General features: G+C 45.7%; 1 protein-coding gene across 2 annotated transcripts; it reads right to left on the bottom strand.

Annotated features, from left to right (window-relative positions):
• Positions 1 to 1,046: 1,046 nt before the first annotated feature.
• On the bottom strand, positions 1,047 to 22,885 carry VPS33A (VPS33A core subunit of CORVET and HOPS complexes). Of its 2 annotated transcripts, XM_039256338.1 has the most exons (14): positions 22,412 to 22,885; positions 20,297 to 20,362; positions 19,721 to 19,848; positions 18,648 to 18,834; positions 13,910 to 14,026; positions 12,675 to 12,849; positions 11,693 to 11,886; positions 9,910 to 10,036; positions 8,739 to 8,806; positions 8,049 to 8,186; positions 4,069 to 4,206; positions 1,982 to 2,150; positions 1,487 to 1,588; positions 1,047 to 1,241 (listed from the first exon to the last, which is right to left on the bottom strand). In XM_039256338.1, the coding sequence occupies exons 1-14, from the start codon at positions 22,511 to 22,513 to the stop codon at positions 1,210 to 1,212; spliced, it is 1,743 nt and encodes a 580-aa protein (XP_039112269.1). In that variant the 5' UTR covers positions 22,514 to 22,885; the 3' UTR covers positions 1,047 to 1,209. The 2 variants fall into 2 exon arrangements, with proteins under 2 accessions (XP_039112269.1, XP_039112190.1); XM_039256259.1 differs by having other exon boundaries at positions 1,047 to 1,588.
• Positions 22,886 to 23,317: the final 432 nt, after the last annotated feature.

Raw genomic sequence — 23,317 nt, 5'->3', positions numbered from 1 at the left:
CCAGGCGCCCCTCTATACCTCATTCTTAAAGAGACTTTTTTATTATAGAATTTCTCTTTCACTGGTGACATGCAATGAGCTAACAGAATTTCATTAATGAAACAAAGTGAGAAAAAAAAACATGTACGCTTATTAATTAATAACAGAAACCACACCTTGCCCAAGAAGGGATGCTGACCGTGTTCTCCCAGAGCAGAGGGGAGACGTGTGTGAGGGCTATGATGCCATCAATTTGGTCCCCTCCTTGGATTTAACTCTTCCAGATGTTGGGATGGAGCAGGGGGGAGGCAGGGAACGCACACCCAGTTCCAGCCTCTCCACCAACATCCCACTCCTCTGCCCCACAGCTACTAACCGTCTCCTGCAGGAGCAGCCGGTCCCCACGACCATCGACAAGCTGCACCACACGAGGCCGAGGTCACCGGACCAGGGACTGAAACGGAGCTGTGCTTTGCCAGAGGCTGAGTGTGGGGCGGCCACACAGAAGTACGCGGTGCAGTTACCGTGGAGATGGCGCTGGCAAAGGCTGAAGACTCACCACTGCTCCAAGTGGGACGGGACGAGCTGGAGGCTGGGGCGCAGGATGGCCAGGGAAGAAAACTGAGCCCCCGCGGAGGCATCTACCACTGAAACGCCTTGGAGTGAGTAACCCGTGCACTAAGCAAGTGTCCTGGAAAAGCGTCTGAGAAAATTCTCAGGAAGCTGCTCCCCAACCCTCACGCCCCTCAATATAAAAGGCCCTTGATAAGTACGGGAGCCACAGGAATTTAGGTGGTCAGACAGACGACAGATAAACTTTGGTTTGGAGAAAGAAGTCCCTCCACACCTCTTGCTTCATCGAAGCGGAGGAACTGAAAGCAGAAAGTGGAAGGAACAACACTTGCCTTAATGGTCAGATAAGACAGAGGACGGTGACACCGAATGTAACGTGCCACTTGTGGAGAAAGAAATCTCAACTCCATGAGAAGCCTGGCTCTTGCCCCAACACCCAGCCACTGGCCCGGGCGTGATGTGCCTCCGGGAAAGACGGTACTATTTGTCAGGGGTGACACCTTCTAGTTTTCATTTTTACTTCCTCAGTCCCTGCCTTCTTATTTCAAGAAGTGGCCCCCGTGTGCAGCTGCGGATTACCCACCCCACTGTCCTCCACGTTTTCAGAGGTCTCTGAGGACGGTCCTGAGCTTCGGATGTTAACAGCTGGTGTTACTTTTACCCAGGTCGATTCTCTTCTGGTCTTCTCTCTTCCAGAAATGAGAAGCAGAAAGGAGAAAACCGTGTAATTTAAAAGCTGACCCCCGAAGTAAATTCTGTATCCCTCTGTTCTTCCTCACTGAGGTTTCCCTCCCTTATGGCGGCCTTTCTCAAGGAGCTTATTTTGCGGTTCACTCAAGTCGACTCTGATCACCCTAGAAAGGTTTTTCCATTAGAGACTCGATCCAGCTGGCCCCATTCATTAGCTTCGTGGTGGCAATGACATATTCTGTACCTCCATCTTCCAACTGGGAGAGAAATCGCAGGGCGGCAATTTCAGCAAAGGTTACACCCCCGAGGAAGAATATCAGAGTGACTCGGTTTTCTCCCGGCTGACCTAAAATGGAAACATGTCAGAATTAAGAATTACTTATTATGGGTGTTTCTCTTCCCACGTCTTAAAAAAGGGCATCATTTGTAAGGAGGGGAAAAAAAAGGTAACTGTAACTGCGTCTTGGTGCAGACAGTTCAGCTGACAGTCAGGAGCACGATTTGGATCCCAGCATTTTCTCTGACTACGGAGAAGGTAGCAGTCTTACCAGAGGGTAAGAGCTGTCGCTCATGCAGCTGGGCGGCTTCTGGCGCCCACACTGTCCATCAGCAACTAAGAAAAGAGGGGTACTGGATTCTGAGTCCTGGGCACTTTATGGCCGCGCTTTATTCAGCAACTGCATCCTCCATGAAAACCACGCCAGCGGTACGCAGTCGCAGATACTGGCCACACACTTACGTTTCTTTTGCAGTCCCGTGGGCAGCGGCTGCCGTTCTTCAAAGTGGGGCCCTGGGAGTATGCGGAGAACTTCCTCGATACTTCGCCAGCCCGGCCGGGACAGCAGCTGGGCCAGCCGCACGCTGAGAGGGGCATAGCCACTGTACACGTAGGATATGTCTGTGGGGTTCTGTTAAATAATTAAAGGGAAAGAGCTTTTAGATACAGAGACGCAGAGCCAGTGAACAGTGGCCTTGTGGGGAACCCCAGATTACGTGATGTGCCTGTAAAGGCAGAAACACAAACTCCGGTCATGTCCTGCTCCAATCGACCCCAGCTGGGCTCCGATTCCAAGCTGCCAGAAGTTCACTTCCGACTCAGATCTTGAAAAAGTCACTCAAACCATCTTTAGGCACTGGCCATGAAATATTTATTTGGTTTGGCAATAAACTTCTCGGAGGATAACCCGGCACTCTCTGGCTGAGTAACAACGAGCATTACCCTTGAACCTGGCCGTTCCACTTTTAGGTATTTACTCTACATTGGAGCTTGTACCAGAACAGACCAAAGCACACACGGATAAACTGCAACCCTGTGGGTGCTAGCAAACGACTGGAAACAACCTGAAGTTCTAGCAAGAGAAATCTGTTAAGTCGTAAATTAAGGTTTATCCACAAAATCGCTATGCAACAATTCAAAAAAGAAAATTTACAGAAAAGAATGAGGTAGATCGCAGAAGGATCTTCAAGTTACAGGGCTAAGTGGTGACTGGAATGGAGAGAGGCAGATTGGAACAGTGAGAGAGGGGGTCCTGGGTGGCTCAGTCGGTTGAGCGTCCACCCTCAGCTCAGGTCACAATCTTATGGTTCATGGGTTCAAGCCCCGCATTGGGTTTGCTGCTGTCAGCACAGAGCCTGCTTCATCCCCCACTCATTTTCTCTCTTTCTCTCTCTCTCTCAAAAATAAACATTAAAAAAAAAAAAAGAACACTGAGAGAGTGGGAGTAATACAGTGTTTACACTTTACAACATAGAAATTAAAAGTATCTATATTTTCACCAGGGAAAGATAATCCATCCCATTTTGTCATTGGAAGAGGAGACTTTTTAATTACTAGCTTTTGTTGCAGGACGCGGTCTGATAAAATGCCTATGAAAGTCCAAAAAAAAAAAAAAAAGAAAAAGAAATTTAGAAAGACTGGCATCAATAATAAATGCAAAGCAAAGTGCACCTGCTTTGAGGGTCAGTGGTAGAAAATACTCATCACTTATGTTAAAATGTCAGTAGATACACAGAATCTTCCTGGAAGGGTAGATAAAAACCAGTTCCTTCTGAGGGAAAACCTGGGTTAGGTGTGGAGGGAACCTCCTCCATACCTTCTTTGGGGTTGGCCGATGGGAGGCACGGCATGGAACCTGGCAAGTGGTGTCAGGGTTTTACTGCCCTGGCTCCCTCTCTGCAACACTGCGGGAGGCTGGCTGTGTCTCTCAACCACAGACTCTCATCCCTCACCTTGTCCGACGGCCTCTCCACACAGCTCTTTTCTCCAGGTTCTGGAACGGGTTTCTGCAACAGCTCCCTCTCCTTGCCCTCAGGCCCAGGAGGGTAAGGACACTCCACTGCACACTGCACACCTTTCACTGGCTCCCACCCTGCCCACATCCCAGGAAACTTGTTTTTTTTTTTTAATGTTTTATTTATTTCTGAGAGAGAGACAGACAGACAGCATGAGCAGGGGAGGGTCAGAGAGAGAGGGAGACACAGAATCTGAAACAGGCTCCAGGCTGTGAGCCGCCAGCACAGAGCCCTATGTGGGGCTCGAACCCACGAACCGTGAGATCATGACCTGAGCCGAAGTCGGACGCTTAACCGACTGAGCCACCCAGGCGCCCCCCAGGAAACTTGTCAAACGACCCCCTGTGAGAGCACCCTCTCTGTTCCCTGCTGGGACTCTGGGAGATGTAACACATCAATGCATGACTTTCAAACACATCAGAAAATTATTGTCTAGAAAACGCAAAGTGGATGTATAAATCAAGTACCTTATGTGGTCACAACGAACCATTAACCAGTAGGTAAACGGAGTTGAAGTGGAGGGGCGTGTTGTACCTGTTCGTTTACATCATCCATCCAGAGGCGTAACGTTTTCCGGATCGTTGGGTAATTGTTTCTGCCCCCCGACTGTGGTTTCAGCAGGCCAGCCTTCTCTAGGTTATGTAAGGTCAGTATGTGCTCATAGCCGTAAGTCTGCAAGAGAAGTCGTTTGGCACTGATGTCAGATCAGGAAAAGGGTTTCTGCCACTTTCTAAAAAGAGCGCTTCCCACAGATCAATTCAGTTCGTACTGGAGGGCACGTTACCGAAGTCCATGTAACGATTCTACGGGCGCAGGGGCGGAGCGGAGGATGACACCTGCTTCTCACTAAAACGAATCCAGCTCACTGTTTCAAAGAGGAATTTACGGTTTTTACTTTATTTTATTAATGTTTATTTATTTTGAGAGAGAGCACAAGTGGGAGAGGAGCAAAGAGAGAGACAGAGACACAGAGTCCGAGCAGGCTCCAGGCTCAGAGCTGTCAGCACAGAGCCCGACGCGTGTCCCTGAAGGTTTTACTTTAAAGTCAGAATCTATAGACCCAGCTTAAGTGAGCATCAAATAAATGAATGTGTCATGTACTCCACAATACATATCTTCCCATTTACAAATAAATTATGTAGTTATATGGGATATAATTAGACATTAAAAAACAAAAATGAGGCACATCTACACACCCCGGTAAGAAAGATCTGGATAGGGGCGCCTGGGTGGCTAGGTCGGTTAAGCGTCTGACTTTAGCTCAGGTCATGATCTCAGGGTTCGTGGGTTTGAACCCCACATCGGGCTCTGTGCTGACAGCTCAGAGTCTGAAGCCTGCTTCAGATTCTGTGTCTCCCTCTCTCTCTGACCATCCCCTGCTCACGCTGTCTCTCTCTCTCAGAAATAAATAAAACATTAAAAAAAAAAAAGATGGGGCGCCTGGGTGGCTTAGTTGGTTAAGCGTCCGACTTTTGCTTAGGTCATGATCTCGCAGTTCATGGGTTCGAGCCCCGCGTCGGGCTCTGTGCTGACTGCCAGCTCAGAGCCTGGAGGCTGTTTCAGAGTCTGTATCTCCCTCTCTCTCTGACCCTCCCCTGCTCACGCTGTCTCTCTCTCTCTCCTGGAAATAAATAAAACATTAAAAAAAATAAAAAAAAAAAAAGAAAGATCTGGATATATTCTTAAGGACAAAAAATGTCATGATAGAATACTGTGTACAGTAGAATTTTACTTCGTTTTAAAAAAGATACAGCAGATAGTAATAGTAATGGCCAACACTTACATAATACTTTCGGGGTGGGGGTGTGGGCAGTATTCTGTTCTAAGAGCTTTGCATACATTAACTCAGTGATCTTTCTCATAAGCCAATGAGGTAGGTAGTATTGTTGTCTCCATTGTATAGAGGAGACAATAACCATTTTATAAATAACTGGCCCAAGGTCACACCGTTAACTGAGTAGCAGAGCTGAGACATGGATCCAGCCAGTCTTGCCCCAAACTCTGTGTATGTAAATATTCTTTGTACATAAACGGGAAGAGGAGTGTGCAAGCACACAAACCAAACTGTTGCCACTGGTCCTGACTGGGGAGGGAGGCGGTGTGAGTGCGGTGCAGGAAGGATCCCATTTTGCTCCAGATACTTCATCTGATTTGACTCTCATGATAAGAATCCATGTATTATCTGTATAATTTTTTAAAACACAAAATAATAAAAAAAAAACCTGAATGAGCATTTAGTTTTGACAATCACGTACTTAACCGTGGATGGTAACACCAAATAAACACTCCCTGAGACATTTTCAAACAGAGGGGAGAATTAAAAAAATTAAAAAAAAATTTTTTAATGTTTATTTATTTTTAAGAGACAGATAGAGACAGAGCATGAGTGAGGGAGAAGCAGAGAGAAAGGGAGACACAGAATCTGAAGCGGGCTCCAGGCTCTGAGCTGCCAGCACAGAGCCCGACACGGGGCTCAACGAACTCACAAACACTGAGACCATGACCTGAGCTGAAGTTGAATGATTAACTGACTTAGCCACCTAGGCACCCCCCAGATGGGAGAACTTTTTAAAATAAAGTTGGTTTTTCCCTAATTATGAAGTAAAACAGGCTTAATATAAGTCTGCTAAGGAATTATCAGAAAATTTGCAGAAAGGTCCCTTCTTGAATCAAATGCAATCTGGTTAAGAGCATGGGTACCTGACCCCAGTTCTCTGGGTGTTGGCACTGACTCTGCCACTGACTAGCTGGGTGACCTTGGGCAAGCTATGTAACTACTCTGTGTCTCAGTGTTTTCACCCCAAAAATGGGGATGATAGCAGTATCTAGCTCCCAGGGCTGTAGTGAAGGTCAAACAAATGAATACAATAAAGCTCTTTTTTTAATTAAAAAATGTTAATATTTGTTTATTTGAGAGAGAGAGAGAGAGCAAGCATGAGCAGGGGAGGGGCAGAGAGAGAAGGAGACAGAGAATCTGAAGCGAGCCTCAGTTCTCTGAGCTGTCGGCACAGAGCCTGAGATGGGCTCGAACTCATGAACTGCAAGATCATGACCTGAGCTGAAGTCAGACACTCAACCAACTGAGCCACCCAGCCGCCCCAATAAAGCTCTTTCACTAGAGCCTGGCACACAGTAAATGCTCAATAAACATCAGCTGTCATTAATGCAAACACAGTAAATAGTGATCAATACCAAGGACTACCCCTCTAGGTGTTACAAAATTTAAAAGATAGTGGAAACAATATACCAAAATAGGAGCTTTAATTAAGAAGGTTTTTGGTTTGAGGGCATCTGGGTGGCTCAGTCGGTTAAGTGTCCATCTTTGGTTCAGGTTATGATATTGTGGCTCGTGGGTTTGAGCCCTATGTTGGTCTCTGTGCTGTCATGACAGCTCAGAGCCTGGAGCTTATGTCAGATCCTGTCTCCATCTCTCTCTGTCCTCTGCCACTCATACTCTCTCTCTCAAAAATAAATGAACATTAAAAGAAACTTTTTTTAATTAAAAAAAATTTGTTAATGTTTTTTATTTATTTTTGAGAGTCAGAGAGAGACAGTGCGAGCAGGGGAGGGTCAGAGAGAGAGGGAGACACAGAATCTGAAACAGGCTCCAGGCTCTGAGCTGTCAGCACAGAGCCCAATGTGGGGCTCGAACTCATGAACGTGAGATCATGACCTGAGCTGAAGTCAGATGCTTAACCGACTGAGCCACCCAGGCGTCCCTAAAAAATTTTTTTAAAGGTTTTTGGTTTTTGTTTTAGTAGGCTTCCCACCCAGCACAGAGCCCAACACAGGGCCCAAACTCATAACCCTGAGATCAAGACCTGAACTGAGATCAAGAGTCGGGACGCTTAACCAACTGAGCCACCCAAGTGCCCGCAGAAGTTATTTTTTAAAAAGCTGTTTTCTCCCCTATGACCCAGCAATAGCACTGCTAGGAATTTCCCCAAGGGATACAGGAGTGCTGATGCATAGGGGCACATGGACCCCAATGTTCATAGCAGCACTCTCAACAATAGCCCAAACATGGAAAGAGCCTAAGTGTCCATCAACGGACGAATGGATCAAGAAGATGTGGTTTATCTATACCATGGAATACTCCATGGCAATGAGAAAGAATGAAAGCTGGCCATGTGTAGCAACCTGGATGGACTTTGAGGGTGTTATGCTGAGCGAAATAAGTCAGGCAGAGAAGGGCAGATACCATATGTTTGCACGTACAGGAGGATTAGGAGGAACTTAACGGAGGACCGTGGGGGAGAAGAAGGGGAAAAATAGTGGGGGAGAGGGAGGGAGGCAAACCATGAGAGACTCCTGAATGCTGAGAACAAACTGAGGGCTGATGGGGGTGGGTGGGAGGGGAAGGGAGGTGATGGGCACGGAGGAGGGCGCTTGCGGGGATGAGCACTGGGTGTTATATGGAAACCAACTTGACAATAAACTATTAAAAATAAATAAATAAATTTTAAAAAAGCTGTTTTCTCCCTTGGTAAATTCGTAACTTAAAACATACTCACCTGGAGAATTTCTCTTTTGTAATAATCCAAAACTTTCTGTTTCAAACCACTGTTGCATACAGACTGGAGGCAAACTAGTCTTAACACCTTGATCAGCGGGTGCTTTTGGGCAATACAATCTTCAATGTAACTGTTGACCTGAAAACAAATATATGCGTCTGCAAACCACCATCTGGTTTGGGGACCTAAAGAACTTGATATTTACTATTATTTTTCAAAGCGGAGGATGCACTTCGGCGACACAAACGCCCAGCTGTGCACCACTTCCCGAGAGGCTGCAGGGAGTCTGGGCGTGTGTGACGGTTGATCTCAACTATTACAGTGATTTATGGACCACAAAATAACAGGAACTTTTTTAGAAAAGAAGAATTTCCATAAGCTGAATAATTTTAAACATATGAACAGAAGTGGATATTTAAAGGAATTATATGACCCAATTCCCCCAGAAAGCACATCTCTTAACTTCTCTACCACAGGCCTGAAAGACTGCTGATCTCAGGGGCCGGGTCTTCACCACTCTGTGTACTACAGAAAACACCTTGCACTACTTGATGAAACCTAGATGTTCACATTTTGCACTTGCTCTTAAAAACACCTAGGCCAGGCATGGGAGTCAAAGCAACTACTTTCCTAGCTATAATCTTACGTTTGATAAACCATCAATTATTTGTTAGGTCATTGTTCACATACCTTATCAGTGTCTATTCCAGACATAAACTCCTGCTCCACTGTTAGTTTATCAAAGAAGTCTTCAGAGGCTAAAATGCAATTAGCAAATTTGCAGCTTAGAAATTAAGTAAATGGTGATTTATTTGAGCACTGTACCTTTCCGCACAGATGATGATTAAGAAACAAGACGTGCAAAAAAAGCAAGGAAATGAAAGGTTCAAATTGTCATCGGAGGGGCGCCTGGGGGACTCAGCCGGTAAGCATCTGACTTCAGCTCAGGTCATGATCTCACAGCTCATGAGTTCGAGCCCTGCATTGGCCTCTGTGCTGACAGCTAAGAGCCTGGGGATTCTATGTCTCCCTCTCTCTCTGCCCCTCCCCTGCTCATGCTCTGTGTCTCTCTCTCTCAAAAGTGAATAAATATAAAAAAAAATTTTTTTTAAATCGAACAAATGTCATCTGAAAACAATCTTCTAAAAACATGGAAAATCCTACAACCCTATCTTCCCAAATTACATCAAGATGTAGCTGATCGCTGTACCCCTTGGCAATCCTCAAGACTCAACACAGATCTCAAGAACTATGCCCTAGTAACAGGGAAAGCTAATCCCCCAGCACTTCACTACCATCAGTTCTAACTGATTTCTACTAACATGAAAACAAAAGACTGATTTTTCTAACACCATGTTTTACTTCAGACTCAAAGTCTACTTCATAATACCAGCACCCATGTTTTAGGAATAAACTTGTCTTTGGTTTAATATACCTCTTCTGAGCTCCTTCAAAATACTCAGCATGTGATCTACCAATTCTGCAGGAGGTTTTCAAGGGAAAAACCAAAACAGAAGTGGAAACATCACATTGCTCCAATTCAATAACCCTTAGCAAGAGGGAAAACACCAGACAAAAAACAGAGCCTCACTGTGGCGGCAAACTCACATAAGAGTTTTTTTTCTTTCATCACTCTTCCAAGTACTTTGCCTTAGGATTATAGTATTTTAATAACGGGAAGAAATGAGTTCACCGCAAAAGGAACGTTCTTACTATGAACATCAAGTGCATACACTTAAGGAACACTGCAAATAACGTGTGAAAACAGAGCTGCCTTTCCCCAGGAGGTGTCACGGTGACAATGACCTCGGGGTGCACAAACTGGCCCCAGATGAAAACCGTCCCTCGCGAGGACACTCACTGGTAACGTCTTTGATTAACTCTGCAATCGACGTGTGGTTTGCAAGCGAGCCTCTCGCTGCCTGCATGTGGGGCAGCTGGGACACAAACTGCTTGATCTCCCCGACCGTCTTTGCGTTGTGCCTTTCCTGAAATGGATGAAACAACAGCCCGTCAGCAGGGGAGACGCTTTATTTTTAAAGTGCTCTGTGCTGCGTGTGGCTCAGAGGATGTTTCACTTATTATCCGTGTGAAAGAAAGAACGGAAGACAAATAAAGCAGGCCAAACCCAGCTCCCGCCTTATGAGGGAAACAGGAAAGAGGAGTTTGTGGTGCCTGATGACTGTGTCAGGAGTTCAGAGAGCAAATGTGTGAGGGTTTCTCCCCCTCTGCCCAGACTCAGATCGTGAGTGGTATCTGCAGACTCTGGAGTATCAATGGAGTATTTGTGGGGGACAGTATTAGGTTACCCACAAACGCTTCCGAGTAAAACACAGAAACACTACATCAGGACGGGAACGTAAACAGCAAAAAGTATCCTCTATAATAGTAATTAAAAAAAATCATTCTTACTGCTGGATCTCAATCTTGAATATTGTACATGGAAATGTGAACCTTGCTTAGTGATGGGATTTTTCTTTTGGCAAAACTTAATCATTTAAACCAAAAGGAACTTCAAAAATATGAAAATCAGGAGTGCCTGGGTGGCTGAGTCAGTTAAGCGTCTGACTTTGGCTCAAATCATGACCTTGTGGTTTGTTAGAGCCCCGCATCGGGCTCTGTGCTGACAGCTCAGAGCCTGGAGCCTGCTTCCGATTCTGTGTCTCCCTCTCTCTCTGACCCTCCCCTGCTCACACTCTGTCTCTCTCTCTCTCTCTCTCAAAAATAAATAAAACATTAAAAAATTATATGAAAATCAATTAATAAATATAACCCCTAAGAAAGATGAAATCTAATACATACTCGCTGGAAAATTAGTTTTCAGAAATTCTCCCAGCTTATGTTTCCAAAGTCTAAATATTCAGAGTTTATCATCTTCCTGAATTTCCATGTTTCCAAATTGAGCTCCCCCAAGAATAACCCAGTGGCTGGGCGAGAGGAGGCAGGAAGGTGATAATGAACCTGCCTCTCTCATTATCACTTCCTACATCTGCGGGGCTCCCCCGTCACCCGCATCCTGGCTTAAACTTCATCCTGAGCTGCGAGGTCAATTATAGGGGATCTTTTATTTATGGCCCAGCTGGCCCCATCTGGTGTGAGGTAGGAAATCATGAAAAATAAGAGGGCATGGGGCGCCTGGGTGGTTCAGTCGGTTAAGCGTCCAACTTCGGCTCAGGTCATGATCTCACAGTTCATGAGTTTGAGCCCCACGTCGGGCTGTGTGCTGACTGCTCGGAGCCTGGAGCCTGCTTCAGATTCTGTGTCTCCCTCTCTCTCTGCCCCTCCCCTGGTCACACTGTCTCTCTCTCTCTTTCAGAAATAAATAAAACATTAAAAAGACATTTTTTTTAAAAAAGAAGAGGGTAAAGCAAATACTTACGACACAAGTTTGTGAACAACACACAAGGCTCCTGCCACCTTGCCAAAGAGGAGTGAACTCAGAACCTTCTGTCATGGGTCTGGGAGCGAGTTCTAAAAGAAGGCCTTGCCCCCCCAGCCCCCCCAGCTCCCCCCTCCCGGGACCGAATGCAAGCACAGCTCCTCAGGAGAGAAATGTGCGCCCACCGGGACTCCGCCCCTCCTCGCGGGCTGGGCAGTCTAGCCTGTGACCTTGAGGCTGCAGCATGACAGCCCAGCCGCCTCACCTCAAACGCTGCGGAGATCACCTTTGCTTTTTTGCTAAGCACGGAGCCCACCGCGTTGAAGTTTTTGTCTCGGATCTCAGCATACAGTTCCTCTGCAGAATTCAGCTGAAGCTTCTTTGCTTCCGTGGGAAGGTCCTTCCCTCCATCGCCCTGTTTCTTAGGTGCAAATTTCTCCGGAGGTAACTTCACATAACCTGAGCCACAACGGAAGGAGATGGGTGCCTGGGTGCATTTACTGGCAGAACCGATCGAGTGCCCAGACACAAAACGGAATTTTCCAACTCAGGAGAGAAGGAAGCCCTTGGCTTTAGGGGAAAATGGCATATAGCACAGAGGTTTTGGTTTTTCCCACGATCAAGGTACGCTGTGATCACAAATAAATCAATCAGGGTTATTACTAAATGTTTCTAAAATTTTAAATGCTGATAAAAACAAGTGGGCCAAAGCCAAACCTAGAGGTTCGTGGCCTCTGACCTAATCCCACAAACGCGAGCCGGCCTCGCCAGTCTTCCATCTGGTACCCCCACCTCGACTTTCCGCCCTTCCCTGGAAGCACCCCACGGCAATCTCTCCTGTGGCGTCCCTGCATTTACGACGCAGTCTGCCCTGCGCTGCGCCCTCTCTACACCCACCTCTCCCCACACCCAGGGCAAAGGCCACCTCTCTGACAAGCATGCCAGCCGGGAGGGTCTAGATTCTCCGAAGTGCAGGGCCATCGAGCCTGTGGCCGCAGCTCACGGACAGGGTAAGCACAGTCCTGCACACGAAGCACCCGGCCAGCCCTTGTGACACTGACGACAGCCGTTTTTGCTTGGACTTTGTCTGAAAGCTGAAAGCCCGTATTCTTATCTTCTCAAATATCCTCTGATTTACACGCACAGAAAGCATCTCAAAAAAATAAAACAAAACAAAAAACAAAACCCTTCTGGATGATGTCTTTATCCATTGACCTATTGGTAAACACAGATGTCGCTTTACTTACTATTCTGAATGCCATAAATTTCATCAATGAGTCCTTCATACGTAAGCTGAGTGGCAAGAGGCGTCAGTAAATCCACGTTTCGATCAAGCAACAAGAGATTATCAAAAACAGGAAATATTGAATTTTGGCTTCCTGTAAACTCTCTCTTCATCCTGATCATCATATTGGCCACTTGCTGGAAATAAAACATTGGATCAGGTGGGACTTTCCTGGGAATTAGCTGATTTAAAAATTCAGTTAGAGACACAGAAAAGCGACTGCTGTTGGCCACCCACTCAAACACGTACCTGTGCCCAACACCGGCCACTACTCGGTGAGGATGAACTCAGATACAGTCTGTTCTCGTTTTTCATGATACTTCCGTGCGGTCACCATGACCACTGACTTAGCGAATACGGAGCCGCTGCTCCAGGGGCAAATATGGGGCTAGTTTCCTGTGAGCCTCTGGTCACAACATTTTTATCAACTAGTCAATGTGTAACTTTTTTTTAAAATAATTTTTTACATATATTTTTTGAGAGAGACAGAATAAGCGGGGGAGGGGCAGAGAGAGAGTGGGACAGAGAATCTGAAGCAGGCTCTAGACTCTGAGCCGTCAGCACAGAGCCTGATGCGGGGCTCTAACTCATGAACTGTGAGATCATGACCTGGCCCGAAGTCGGACACTTAACCAACTGAACCACCCAGGCGCCCATGTGTAACTTTGTTTTATGTGTGTTATTTACTATATATAGGTGATTCACCAACGACGAACTCATTACCAACAGCACGAGAACTCATGCCTGAAGGAAGCGTAGCCAACATAGGTATTTTCTCCGTATGGCACACCAGAACCTTCCTGAGCTTGGGAACACTGACAGTGCTGTGGGACTACCCCTGGGGCCACGATCAACAGTGAAATCACCGGCAAAAAGCACAAAAGTGTGAAAAACAAGGCATTAAGTAGTGCATGGCACTATATAGTGGCAAAAAGGACACTTGTTTAGGCGAAACAAGAAGGCAAAGCATCACTTTACTGGACGTCAGCTGGGAGCAGGCACGTTGGACAACTCGAAGGTTTTGCTACCCTGGACGTGTCCACAGGGGATATCAATCCGGGGGATACGGGGACCTTTCGGCAACGAGGTGAATTCCCAAACAGGACTGTTACTCATTTGTAAATAGCTTCCTATCGCTCCCGTTTTGGGGAGCAGGGCACCCCTACCTTCACCCCAGAAACACAGGCCATTTCTTACCCTGGCACACTCGCCTTTCCCAAAGATCTGGGGGATTGTCCCGTACAGAGCCTGCAGGGTCATCAGCCCCTTGGCCGCATGGTAGAGGCTTGTCTGGTCGCTCTCCAAGTAGCACTCCTGCGGAGAGAAACGGTGTCGCTGGCAGGCCGCAGTCATCAGGCGCCTGCCGGGCCCCTGCCTCTGTCCGGCACTGGGATTTTCCACGTACTTCCCCCTTTGCCGGGAAAGCTGGGGACGCAGGACCGTTCTGTCACGTTGCTCTCCGCCAGTCCAGAACACAAGGCCAACAGCTGTGCTATGGAGATGCAGGTGTGGAAGCAACTGGCAGAGCCTTCTGGAAGAAGAGTGTTCACCAAGCACACCAGGTCGTATTTTATGAGCTCTTAAGTAAACTGATTAGCAAAGACTTATGAGGGGAATGGGTTCTCTTGTTGCGGCGGGTGTAGACTTTGGTAGGACATTCTGGGAAGGCCCCATGCGGACACCCACGAAGGCACATATTCTTTGACCCCCGGAGCCCCAGAGGACCACATGACAGAACACTTAGCGGTTCTGACAAACCCGAGGCTCTCATACATGCTGCCAACAAAGTCCTAACATGTTGAGAAGTGAAAAGGGGTGGCTGAACCATCTTTAGATTATGATCTCGTTTTTCAAAAACACATTTTACGATATAAAATATACAAGGTCTATTTTGTAAAGGCCAATAAAATACACACAGGACCAGCTGGGAGGTAGGAGGGGAAATGCTCAGATCTGATCCGGGGCGGGGGAGCACGGTTCTAGACTCAGGCAGCCCTGATCGGGGCCCCAGCCAGGCCACTTCCCAGCTGCTTCCTGGGTTGGTGACATAACCTCTGTGTGCCTCAACTTACCCACTGGTAGAAGGTAGAAGGGAGCATAGGTCACACAGCATAAGGAATAAGAAGAAAATGCATGTAAAACATTTAACCCCACCACTTAAAATATACAATAAGTGCTTGATAAATGTTAACTTTTATTATTTGGAATTATCTGGATTTTTCCCCCACAAATATCATCCATTCATACGTCAAAATGATACACAGCACGAGACACCTGCCCTCCACCCACCCACCCAATGTGTCTCTAGCCTCCAAAGCCAGGAGGGAAAGGACAGCAGAGGAACTAGGAAGACAGAGCGGAGGGCTATCCTGCAAAGATGCTAGTGAGTGCGTGGTCACTACTTGAAGGAGAGAGATGGATGACGGCTCGTCCAGGGCTGGGGTATTTTAACAGTGCAGTGAATGGGCCAAGATCAAGAGTGTCTGGAGACACTTTCTGGCAAAATTACTTAGAACTCCTGATCAGAGCAGAAGTGAGATCAAAATTCAAGGAAAAAAAATTAAGGAGTATCTCCCAAATAGCATTCATATTTTTAGCTTAAAAAGTTGTATTACTATAGATGTTCTTTCATGAGCGTATCTTTTTTTTAATGTTCATTTATTTTGAGAGAGAGAGAGAGAGAGAGAGAGAGCACGTGCGCGCACACAAGCACCAGCAGGGGAGAGGCAGAAGAGGGAGGGAGAGACAATCCTAAGCAGGCTCCACGCCGTTAGCATGGAGCCGGATGTGAGGCTCAATCCCACAAACCATGAGATCACAGCCTGAGCTGAAATCAAGAGTTGGACGCTTAACCCACTGAGCCACCCACATGCCTCTACAAGTCTATCTTTAAAAAAAAGATTTGAAATTAACAACAGGGCACCCGGATCGCTCAGCTGGTTAAACGTCCAACTCTTGACTTCAGGTCAGGTCCTGATCTCAGGGTCGTGAGACTGAGCTCCACACAGGGCTGCGAGCTGGGCACGGAGCCTGCCTAAGATTCTCTCTCCATTTCTCTGTCCATCTCCTGCAGTGTGCACAGGCACGCTCTCTGTCAAAAAGAAGTAAATACATAAAAATAAAATTTAATGACAGATATTATCTTGAATTATTTGCTCTAAAATTACTGGTGGCGGGGTGATTATTTGTGTTAAATATCCTAACTCTACTGTGAGTTTGTGGAATTTCAAGCCAGGCGGTCATCTAGTGAGGGACAAATACGCATATAAATAAAAATACATAAATAAAACAATTACATAAAATTACATTTACAAGAAACCTTTCGGAACTGGAGAACAAAGCACACGCATTCACTAGAAACATACACTGGAAATAATCAGTGGAGAAAACCAATTCTGGAACAACTGGCTGCCCATTTGAAACAAATTAAATAAGCTCCTACCTCACACCACACACTCCATACTACAAACACACAATTCATGTTAGATTAGACCTAAATATAAAGAGCAAAACGTCAAGACTTTCCAAGGAAAATATATGATTTTCTTCAGGTTGGAAAAGGATTTATTAACACTCAAAAGCACAAGCTAATGGGGTGCCGGGGTGGCTCAGTCGGTTAAGCATCCGACTTCAGCTCAGGTCATGATCTCACTGCTCTTAAGTTCAAGCCCTACATCAGGCTCTGTGCTGATAGCTCAGAGCCTGGAACCTGCTTTAGATTCTGTGTGTGTGTGTGTGTGTGTGTGTGTGTGTGTGTTTCTCTCTCTCTCTGCCCCTCCCTCACTTGCACTCTGTCTCTCAAAAACAAAAAATTTTTAAAAAAAGCACAAGCTAAAAGAATAAAATGATACATTTAACTACTTTAATTTGGAAGACTCACATCTCTCACTTTCAAAGCTTACTACAAAGCCACAGTAACTGAGACAGTATGGTCCTAGCATAAGGGCAGACACATAGATTAATGGCAAAGACCCGTGACACCAGAAATAAATCTCTTACACTTATGGACAACTGATTTTCGACAAGGGTACCGGGACAATTCAATGAGGAAAATACCATCACCTTCTAGCAAATGGTGCTGAATCAAATGCATAGCCACATGCAAATGAAGTTGGATCCCTACCTCACATCTTGAAAAAAAATGAACTCTACATAGGCCAAGGACCTAAACATAAGACTAAAACCATAACATTCTTTGAAGAAAACATAGGGGTAAATTCGTTACCCCGGGTGAGGCAATGATTTCTTATATGGGACATCAAAAGCATAAGCAACAAGACAAAATCTGATAAACTGAACTTCAAAATTAAAAACTTTTGTGTTGGAGGGGCACCTGGGTGGCTCAGTTGGATAAGCATCTGACTCTTGATCTCAGCTCAAGTCTTGATCTCAGGGTTGTGAGTTCAAGCCCCATAATGGGCTTCACGCTGGGCGTGAAGCCCTGCTTAAAAAATTTTTTTGTGGTGGAAAAAAAAATTGTGTGTGTGTTTTGAAGGACACCACTTCTACCAAGTGAAAAAACACCCTCACAGAACGGGGGAAGAGATTTGCAATTCATGTATCCGATAAAGAACTTATATCCAGAACATACTAAGAACTCTTACAACTCTTCTAATGAAAAGATAAAGTATCCCAATTTTAAAAATGTATCAGGGAGCGGAACAGACACTTCTCTACAGGAAGATATACCAATGGCCAATAAGCACGTGAAAAGGAGATTGGCATCATTGGTCACTATGGAAACGCAAATCAAAACCACAATGAGATAATGCTTCACACTCTCCAGGATGGCAAACTTCAAAAGGAAAGACAATAGTGTTGGTGAGGATGTAAGCCTGGAACCCTCATCTACCTCTAGCAGGAGCAGAAAATGGTGCCGTCCCTGTGAAGAGTCTGGCAGCTTCCCAAACGTTAAACATAGAGTTTTATCGTATGACCCGGCAATTCTATTTCTAGGTATATCTAATGAAAACACACATTCATACAAAACCTTGTACGAACGTTCACAGCACCGTGATGGCTGACAAGTGAAATATCACGATCTAGATGAATGATAAACAAAACACGGGGCATCACTACAAAGAAATACTGTTCGGCAATCAAGTGACACCAGGTTCAACGTGGATGAGCTTGGAGAACATGATGCTAAGAAAGAGGCCTGACACAAAGGACCACGTGTATATGATTTCACTGACAAGAAATCTCCGGAACTGGCAAATCCACACAAGTGGCACTAGACTAGGGACTGCTGGTGGCCGGGGGAGAGAGAGTGACTGCTAATGGGCAGCAGCTTTCTTTCTGGGGTGATAAAAATGTTCCAAAATTAGACAGTGGTGATGGATGCACAACTCTGTGAATATACTGAAAACCACTGACCTGCACATTTTATTTCATTTTTGAGAGAGAAAGTGAGCACAGGAGCAGGAAAGAGGGGCTGAGAGAGAGGGAGAGAGAGAGAATCCTAAGCAGGCTCTGCACTGTCAGCACGGAGCCCAACTCGTGGCTCAATCTCACCAACCGTGAGATCATGATCTGAGCCGAAACCAAGAGTTGGACACTCAACAGACTGAGTCCCCCAGGCGCCCCTGCACTGCATCTTTAGAAGGGCAGAATTTATGCTCTGCGAATTATGTCTCAATAAAGCTGTTATTTTAAAAAATGAAGCACTTCAGGGGCACCTGAGTGGCTCAACTGGTTAAGCATCCGACTCTTGATTTTGGCTCAGGTCACGATCTCACAATTCATGGGATCGAGCCCCGCGTTGGGCTCTGCACTGACAGCTTGGAGTCTGCTTGGGATTCTCTCTTCCTCTCTCTCTCTCTCTCTGCCCCTCCCCTGTACATGCATGTGTGTGCTCTCTCTCTCAAAATAAATAAACTAAAAAAAAATTAAAAATTAAAAAATAATAAAGTCTGAAATTCAACATCAAACTTACTTTGAATGCACCCTCCGATTCCATGGATAAGAGATCCCCATCAAATGGAATGAGGTCTAGGCTGTACTCCTCTCTATGAATAAAGGAACCCAAGACGCCCAGATCCTTCAACCTCTGTTCACACAATAAACTTCGCCGTGGCACAAACAAAATGTGGAAATCTCTTGCTGGGCCACGTTTGTCTTCGCTGCAAAAGAAGTGACATTTTTCAGCTTACAAGCGCCTTCACGATGTAGGCTGTTCCGTCTATTTTATTCCTAGAGCCTGGCCTGTTGCTCGGCACACAGCAGGTGCTAAATAAATGGGCATCGGATAAACACACTCAAATGGCTGTGTCATTGTTCTCCCTTGCTCTCGCTCTCTTTTTTTTTTTTTTTTTTTTTCCCCTGACAGGAAAGAGGCATTGATCACAGCCAGTGTTTCGTAATGCGTTTTCCAGCTTTCTCTTAAACCATTTATGGGGCATTAAGCTCTCAGGTTTATTGAAGCAGGATGTCTGTGTCTTATTGAAAACAGACGGTTCTTTAACCAAACCAATGCAGTGACACAGTCTTACAGAAAAATGAAAGATCACTCTTGACTTCCACCTCTAGTCTCCTTGACAGTGGGCCTCTCACAACAGCCCATACGCTTTTAAGATTTTAAGGGCCGCATCAATCAACTGTACCACAGAGTGCAGATGGGGCTAAGAACTTCCTCTATAGATTGAAGGCTGTATTAAATTTTAATCAGCTCATACTTATTTTGCTTATGAAATTCAAACACACTATGTACAGTGTATTGAAAGATAACTTAACCATTAGAGATATAACCATTAGAGACCATTGATAATAAGTCCAAATTTTTAGCTGTCCTGAAAGTGGGGTTATATGATGACCCCCTTCTCCAACTGTCTGAACGATTTCATGAGCTTCTCATTTCCTCCCTTAGACTCTTTCACGCCTGCCCAGTTTTCTAGAAGACCACCTTCCAATGCATTAGCAAGACAAGAAGGTTGCAATGAGGAGCTCAGGACGTTAAAACCCTGAGAAGGACCAACCCCTTTTGGTCCAAACATAAGCTCTGAGAGATACCTGAGCACATTTTCAGCAATTATATCCATCAATTCTAGCCTGGGTCTGACAAAAAAAATAATGTTCTTGACATCAGCTGCTGGCAAACGACTTCCTTTAAGTGTGAACATTTTTTCCACTTCATGTTCCTAGGAAAACACATACACAAAAGGTTAACAAAAACCCTGAACCTTACCTATCACATCCAGATTCAGTCATCATAACCACTCGCAGCCAAAAGTGCATTAATACTTTGTTAGCCAAATTTAGCTTCCCCAAGGCCAGATGTATAAAGGACAGTTTCAAGATTAAGTCACTGCCATTGCATCTGAATTCAAATGACTCACACAATGAACTGTCAATGATACCAGGTGATGGTCACATAATACAACGCTAGTAACTTCTCTAGAATTAGGATCAGTATGAAATCGCTGGCCAATGGACCATGTATGAAAAATGTTAGACATGCATTAGTATCCGTGTCTACAAAGACCCAAGAGCTTTGCAAGCCAATCACTCAGGAGAAAATGTAAAATCCTATTATTACTAAAGTACAGAATTATTAATCCCTGAACAAAACACAAATAGCTCATTTACCTTCAGTAGTGAATACTGTGCAATCAGGCCAAATGGTCCCGTGAGGTACTCGTCCCAAACTATTGCCTGTAGGAGGGGAGAAACTTTCTCGTTACGGTTAATATCAGGAATTTCAACAACATCGACAGAAAACAACAGTCAAAGCAGTAGGAATATTTGCTTCAAACTCTGAATTAACAAAAATTTAATTGGCTCTAATCATATTCGGATCTTACAAATCTAAAGAAGAACAGGATCTGGACACGGATGTTACTGTTGTCACGGGCCACCGTGAAGAGGGAATTGTAGTTTGTTGTGTATTTGTGTCATGGTATCAACTAGTAGACTGAACCAGACAGAACCTGCCAATGGCAACAGTTCAGTCTAGTAGTAAAAAATTTTTTTTAATATTTTATTTATTTTCGAGACAGAGAGAGACAGAGCATAAGTAGGGGAGGGCTAGAGAGAGGGGGAGACACAATCCGAAGCAGGCTCCAGGCTCTGAGCTGTCGGCTTAGAGCCCGATGCAGGGCTCGAACTCACCAACTGTGAGATCATGACCTGAGCCGAAATAGGACGCTTAACCAACTGAGCCACCCAGGCGCCCCTCAATCTAGTATTTTATATGGTAATGTCACATAATCCAATTATATAAAATTAAAACCTTGGATATAGGTATTATGAATCTTATTTTCACAGAAGAGGAAAGTTTTAAAAGGTTTGGGAAGTTTAAATAACATGTCCAGGACCACATAGGGACTCTGGGCCTTACATATAGTGTAAGAGGACTAGGACCCCAATCTAGAACTCAGCTGACAACTCATGGGTCATTGCCGTGGGTCCCCTTGAATATTTTTACTGCTAATCTCCAATGTCATTTCTTCTTCTTCCCTTATTTATTTATTTACTTATTTACTTTCTATTTATTTAATGTGTATTCATTTTGAGGGAGAGAGAGGCAGAGCATGAGCAGGGGAGGGGCAGAGAGAGAGAGGGAGACACAGAATCCAAAGCAGGCTCCAGGCTCTGAGCTGTTAGCACAGAGCCCGACGTGGAGCCTGAACCCACAAATCGTGAGATCATGACCTGAGTTGAAGTGGGATGCTTAACTGACTGAGCCACCCAGGCACCCCTCTTCTTCCCTCTTTTAACTGAAATTTTTACTGAGATAAGTGTCGGTTAACATTTATTTGTAAGAAATAATACAGAGGGAGCCCTTGTATGCTCTGCTCAGTTTCCCCCAATGGTACCATTTTGCAAAACCACAGCACAATATTACATCCACAGTATTGCCATTGATGCAATCCATGATCTTATTCAGATTTCAGTCTCATTTCTTGGGCCTAAATGGGCACCTAGGGCTTAGCCTGCTTTTTTCTCTCAATGGCCGCTAGCTCCCACTCCATCTCTTGAAGTTCTTTTCTTTCTAAGACCAGTTCCTGAGATTCCTCAGTTTTCCTTTTCTTTTCGGAGTTGTACTGCCAGTTACCTAGGGGGACAGATAAACCCCAAGGGGAGAGGAGAAAGATGACGCCGCTTAGACGAAATCCTATTAAGTCCCTAATCTACAATTTCTCACTCAATTGTGTGTTGGGTGGTGGTAAACATCTAACAGGAGAAACAGTCCTTAGAAAAGTCACGTAAAAACCTCAAACAACTACAACTTCTATCATAATACGTGTGAGCAGCAGGTTCTAAGATGCTGGTTCTAAGAGGTTAGTGCTTCAGAAGCTTTTAAAGGTACGATAAGCATCGACACGCACGATCGCTGTAACGCATGGACACTGGCCCAGCGACATCCTTGGGCCGTGCCCGCCCCATTCGTCCTGTTCCCAGGGGGCACCAGACCTGCCCCTCTGGGCATGAGGGGCACCTGACATAGCTAAGGCTCACGAGGGCCTGGGATGCCACAGTGGCTCACTCTGCTGCAACAAAGCAATCGCGACGCCACGCCGACTCCGGGCGTGCGCCCCAGGCCCGACCAGCAGACCCTCTCCCCGCCTCATGGGTCCCGCTCGCTCCCTTCCTCGGAAGCCCCAGGGGCCCCGTACACCAGGAGCTCAGGCAATCGGGCACCGGATTGGGCCAGGCGGCACCGGAGGCCGGAAAGCAGTGTCGCCGCCTCCCATCGCTCACCTTGCTTCCCGCGCACTTGTCCAGGAACTCTCGCAGCTCGCGACGCACCGCCTCGCGCAGCACGTTCAGGTTCACTCGGCCGTAGGACAGGTGCGCCGCCATCTTGCTTCCCCTTAGGCGTCGCCCACGAGCGCAGTCACGTGGAGGCGCGTTCACGTGACCAGGGCGGCTGACCACACACTAAACCCGGAAACTGCGGTGGGCCGGCGTCTACTGTCGTTTCTGGCCCCAGCGCCTGCTGCTTCCTTCTGCTGCCTGGGCCCCGAAGCTCCCCGAGACCCACAGCTCCAACCAGATCCAGCTTCAGTTTAGGAGTCGATGGACGCTGAGAATTGGGAGACGGGGACTGGATCCTACTTGTTCCCATTTAAAAATCGCGACTTTCTTCTTCTCGCTATAATGGAAATCTTAAATTATAGCGGTCAGAAAGTCCTTCGCTTTGCTTTTAGTTTCTAGGCGAAATTTTACCCAAAAAAGACAACGGCTGAGAGAAACTTGAGTGATTTGTCTGATTTTCTGTTCCCAGTAGGTTCACTGCACTCTATTTCACAGAATAATATCCCGTGTGGAATCCAGTTTCCATTCCATCAGTAGAATTCGTATGTTAGGTTGTTGAGTTGTGAAAATCAAGAGGGTGGAATTTACGTCGTGTTTCATTTTAAAAACTTGGTAGGGTGCCAGGAATTTAATTGCTTAATAACTATTGTTTTAGAATGATTCATGCGTTTCAGTACTTGGAGGGCGGAAATTGGCTGTTTGGGATGTGAAAGAGGCTTGATACCGTTTGCTTTTCGGGTGGTTGGCTCTCTTCAATCCTTTACATACACTTTGTTATGAAGAAAGGACTCACTAAACAATGATCATGAGTCTGAGTAAACAAAGAGCAGAATTTGGGGATGATGCCGA

This window comes from Hyaena hyaena, unplaced genomic scaffold, assembly GCF_003009895.1.
Source record: "Hyaena hyaena isolate Hyena2069 unplaced genomic scaffold, ASM300989v1 scaffold_0, whole genome shotgun sequence".
Classification (NCBI taxonomy): Eukaryota; Metazoa; Chordata; class Mammalia; order Carnivora; family Hyaenidae; genus Hyaena; species Hyaena hyaena.
Note: the sequence above shows the minus strand (reverse complement) of the source record. Positions and strands in the feature narration are given on the sequence as shown.

Bases quoted from the DNA above. Each gene is read 5' to 3' on its own strand.
- VPS33A (XM_039256259.1), bottom strand. From the start codon at position 22,513: ATGGCGGCGCACCTGTCCTACGGCCGAGTGAACCTGAACGTGCTGCGC. The intron at 10,037-11,692 runs GTGAGGCGGCTG...CATCCATTTCAG, and splicing joins TGATCTCCGCAGCGTTTGAG to GAAAGGCACAACGCAAAGAC. The intron at 4,207-8,048 runs GTGAGTATGTTT...CTTCTCTTGCAG, and splicing joins ACAAAAGAGAAATTCTCCAG to ACTTACGGCTATGAGCACAT.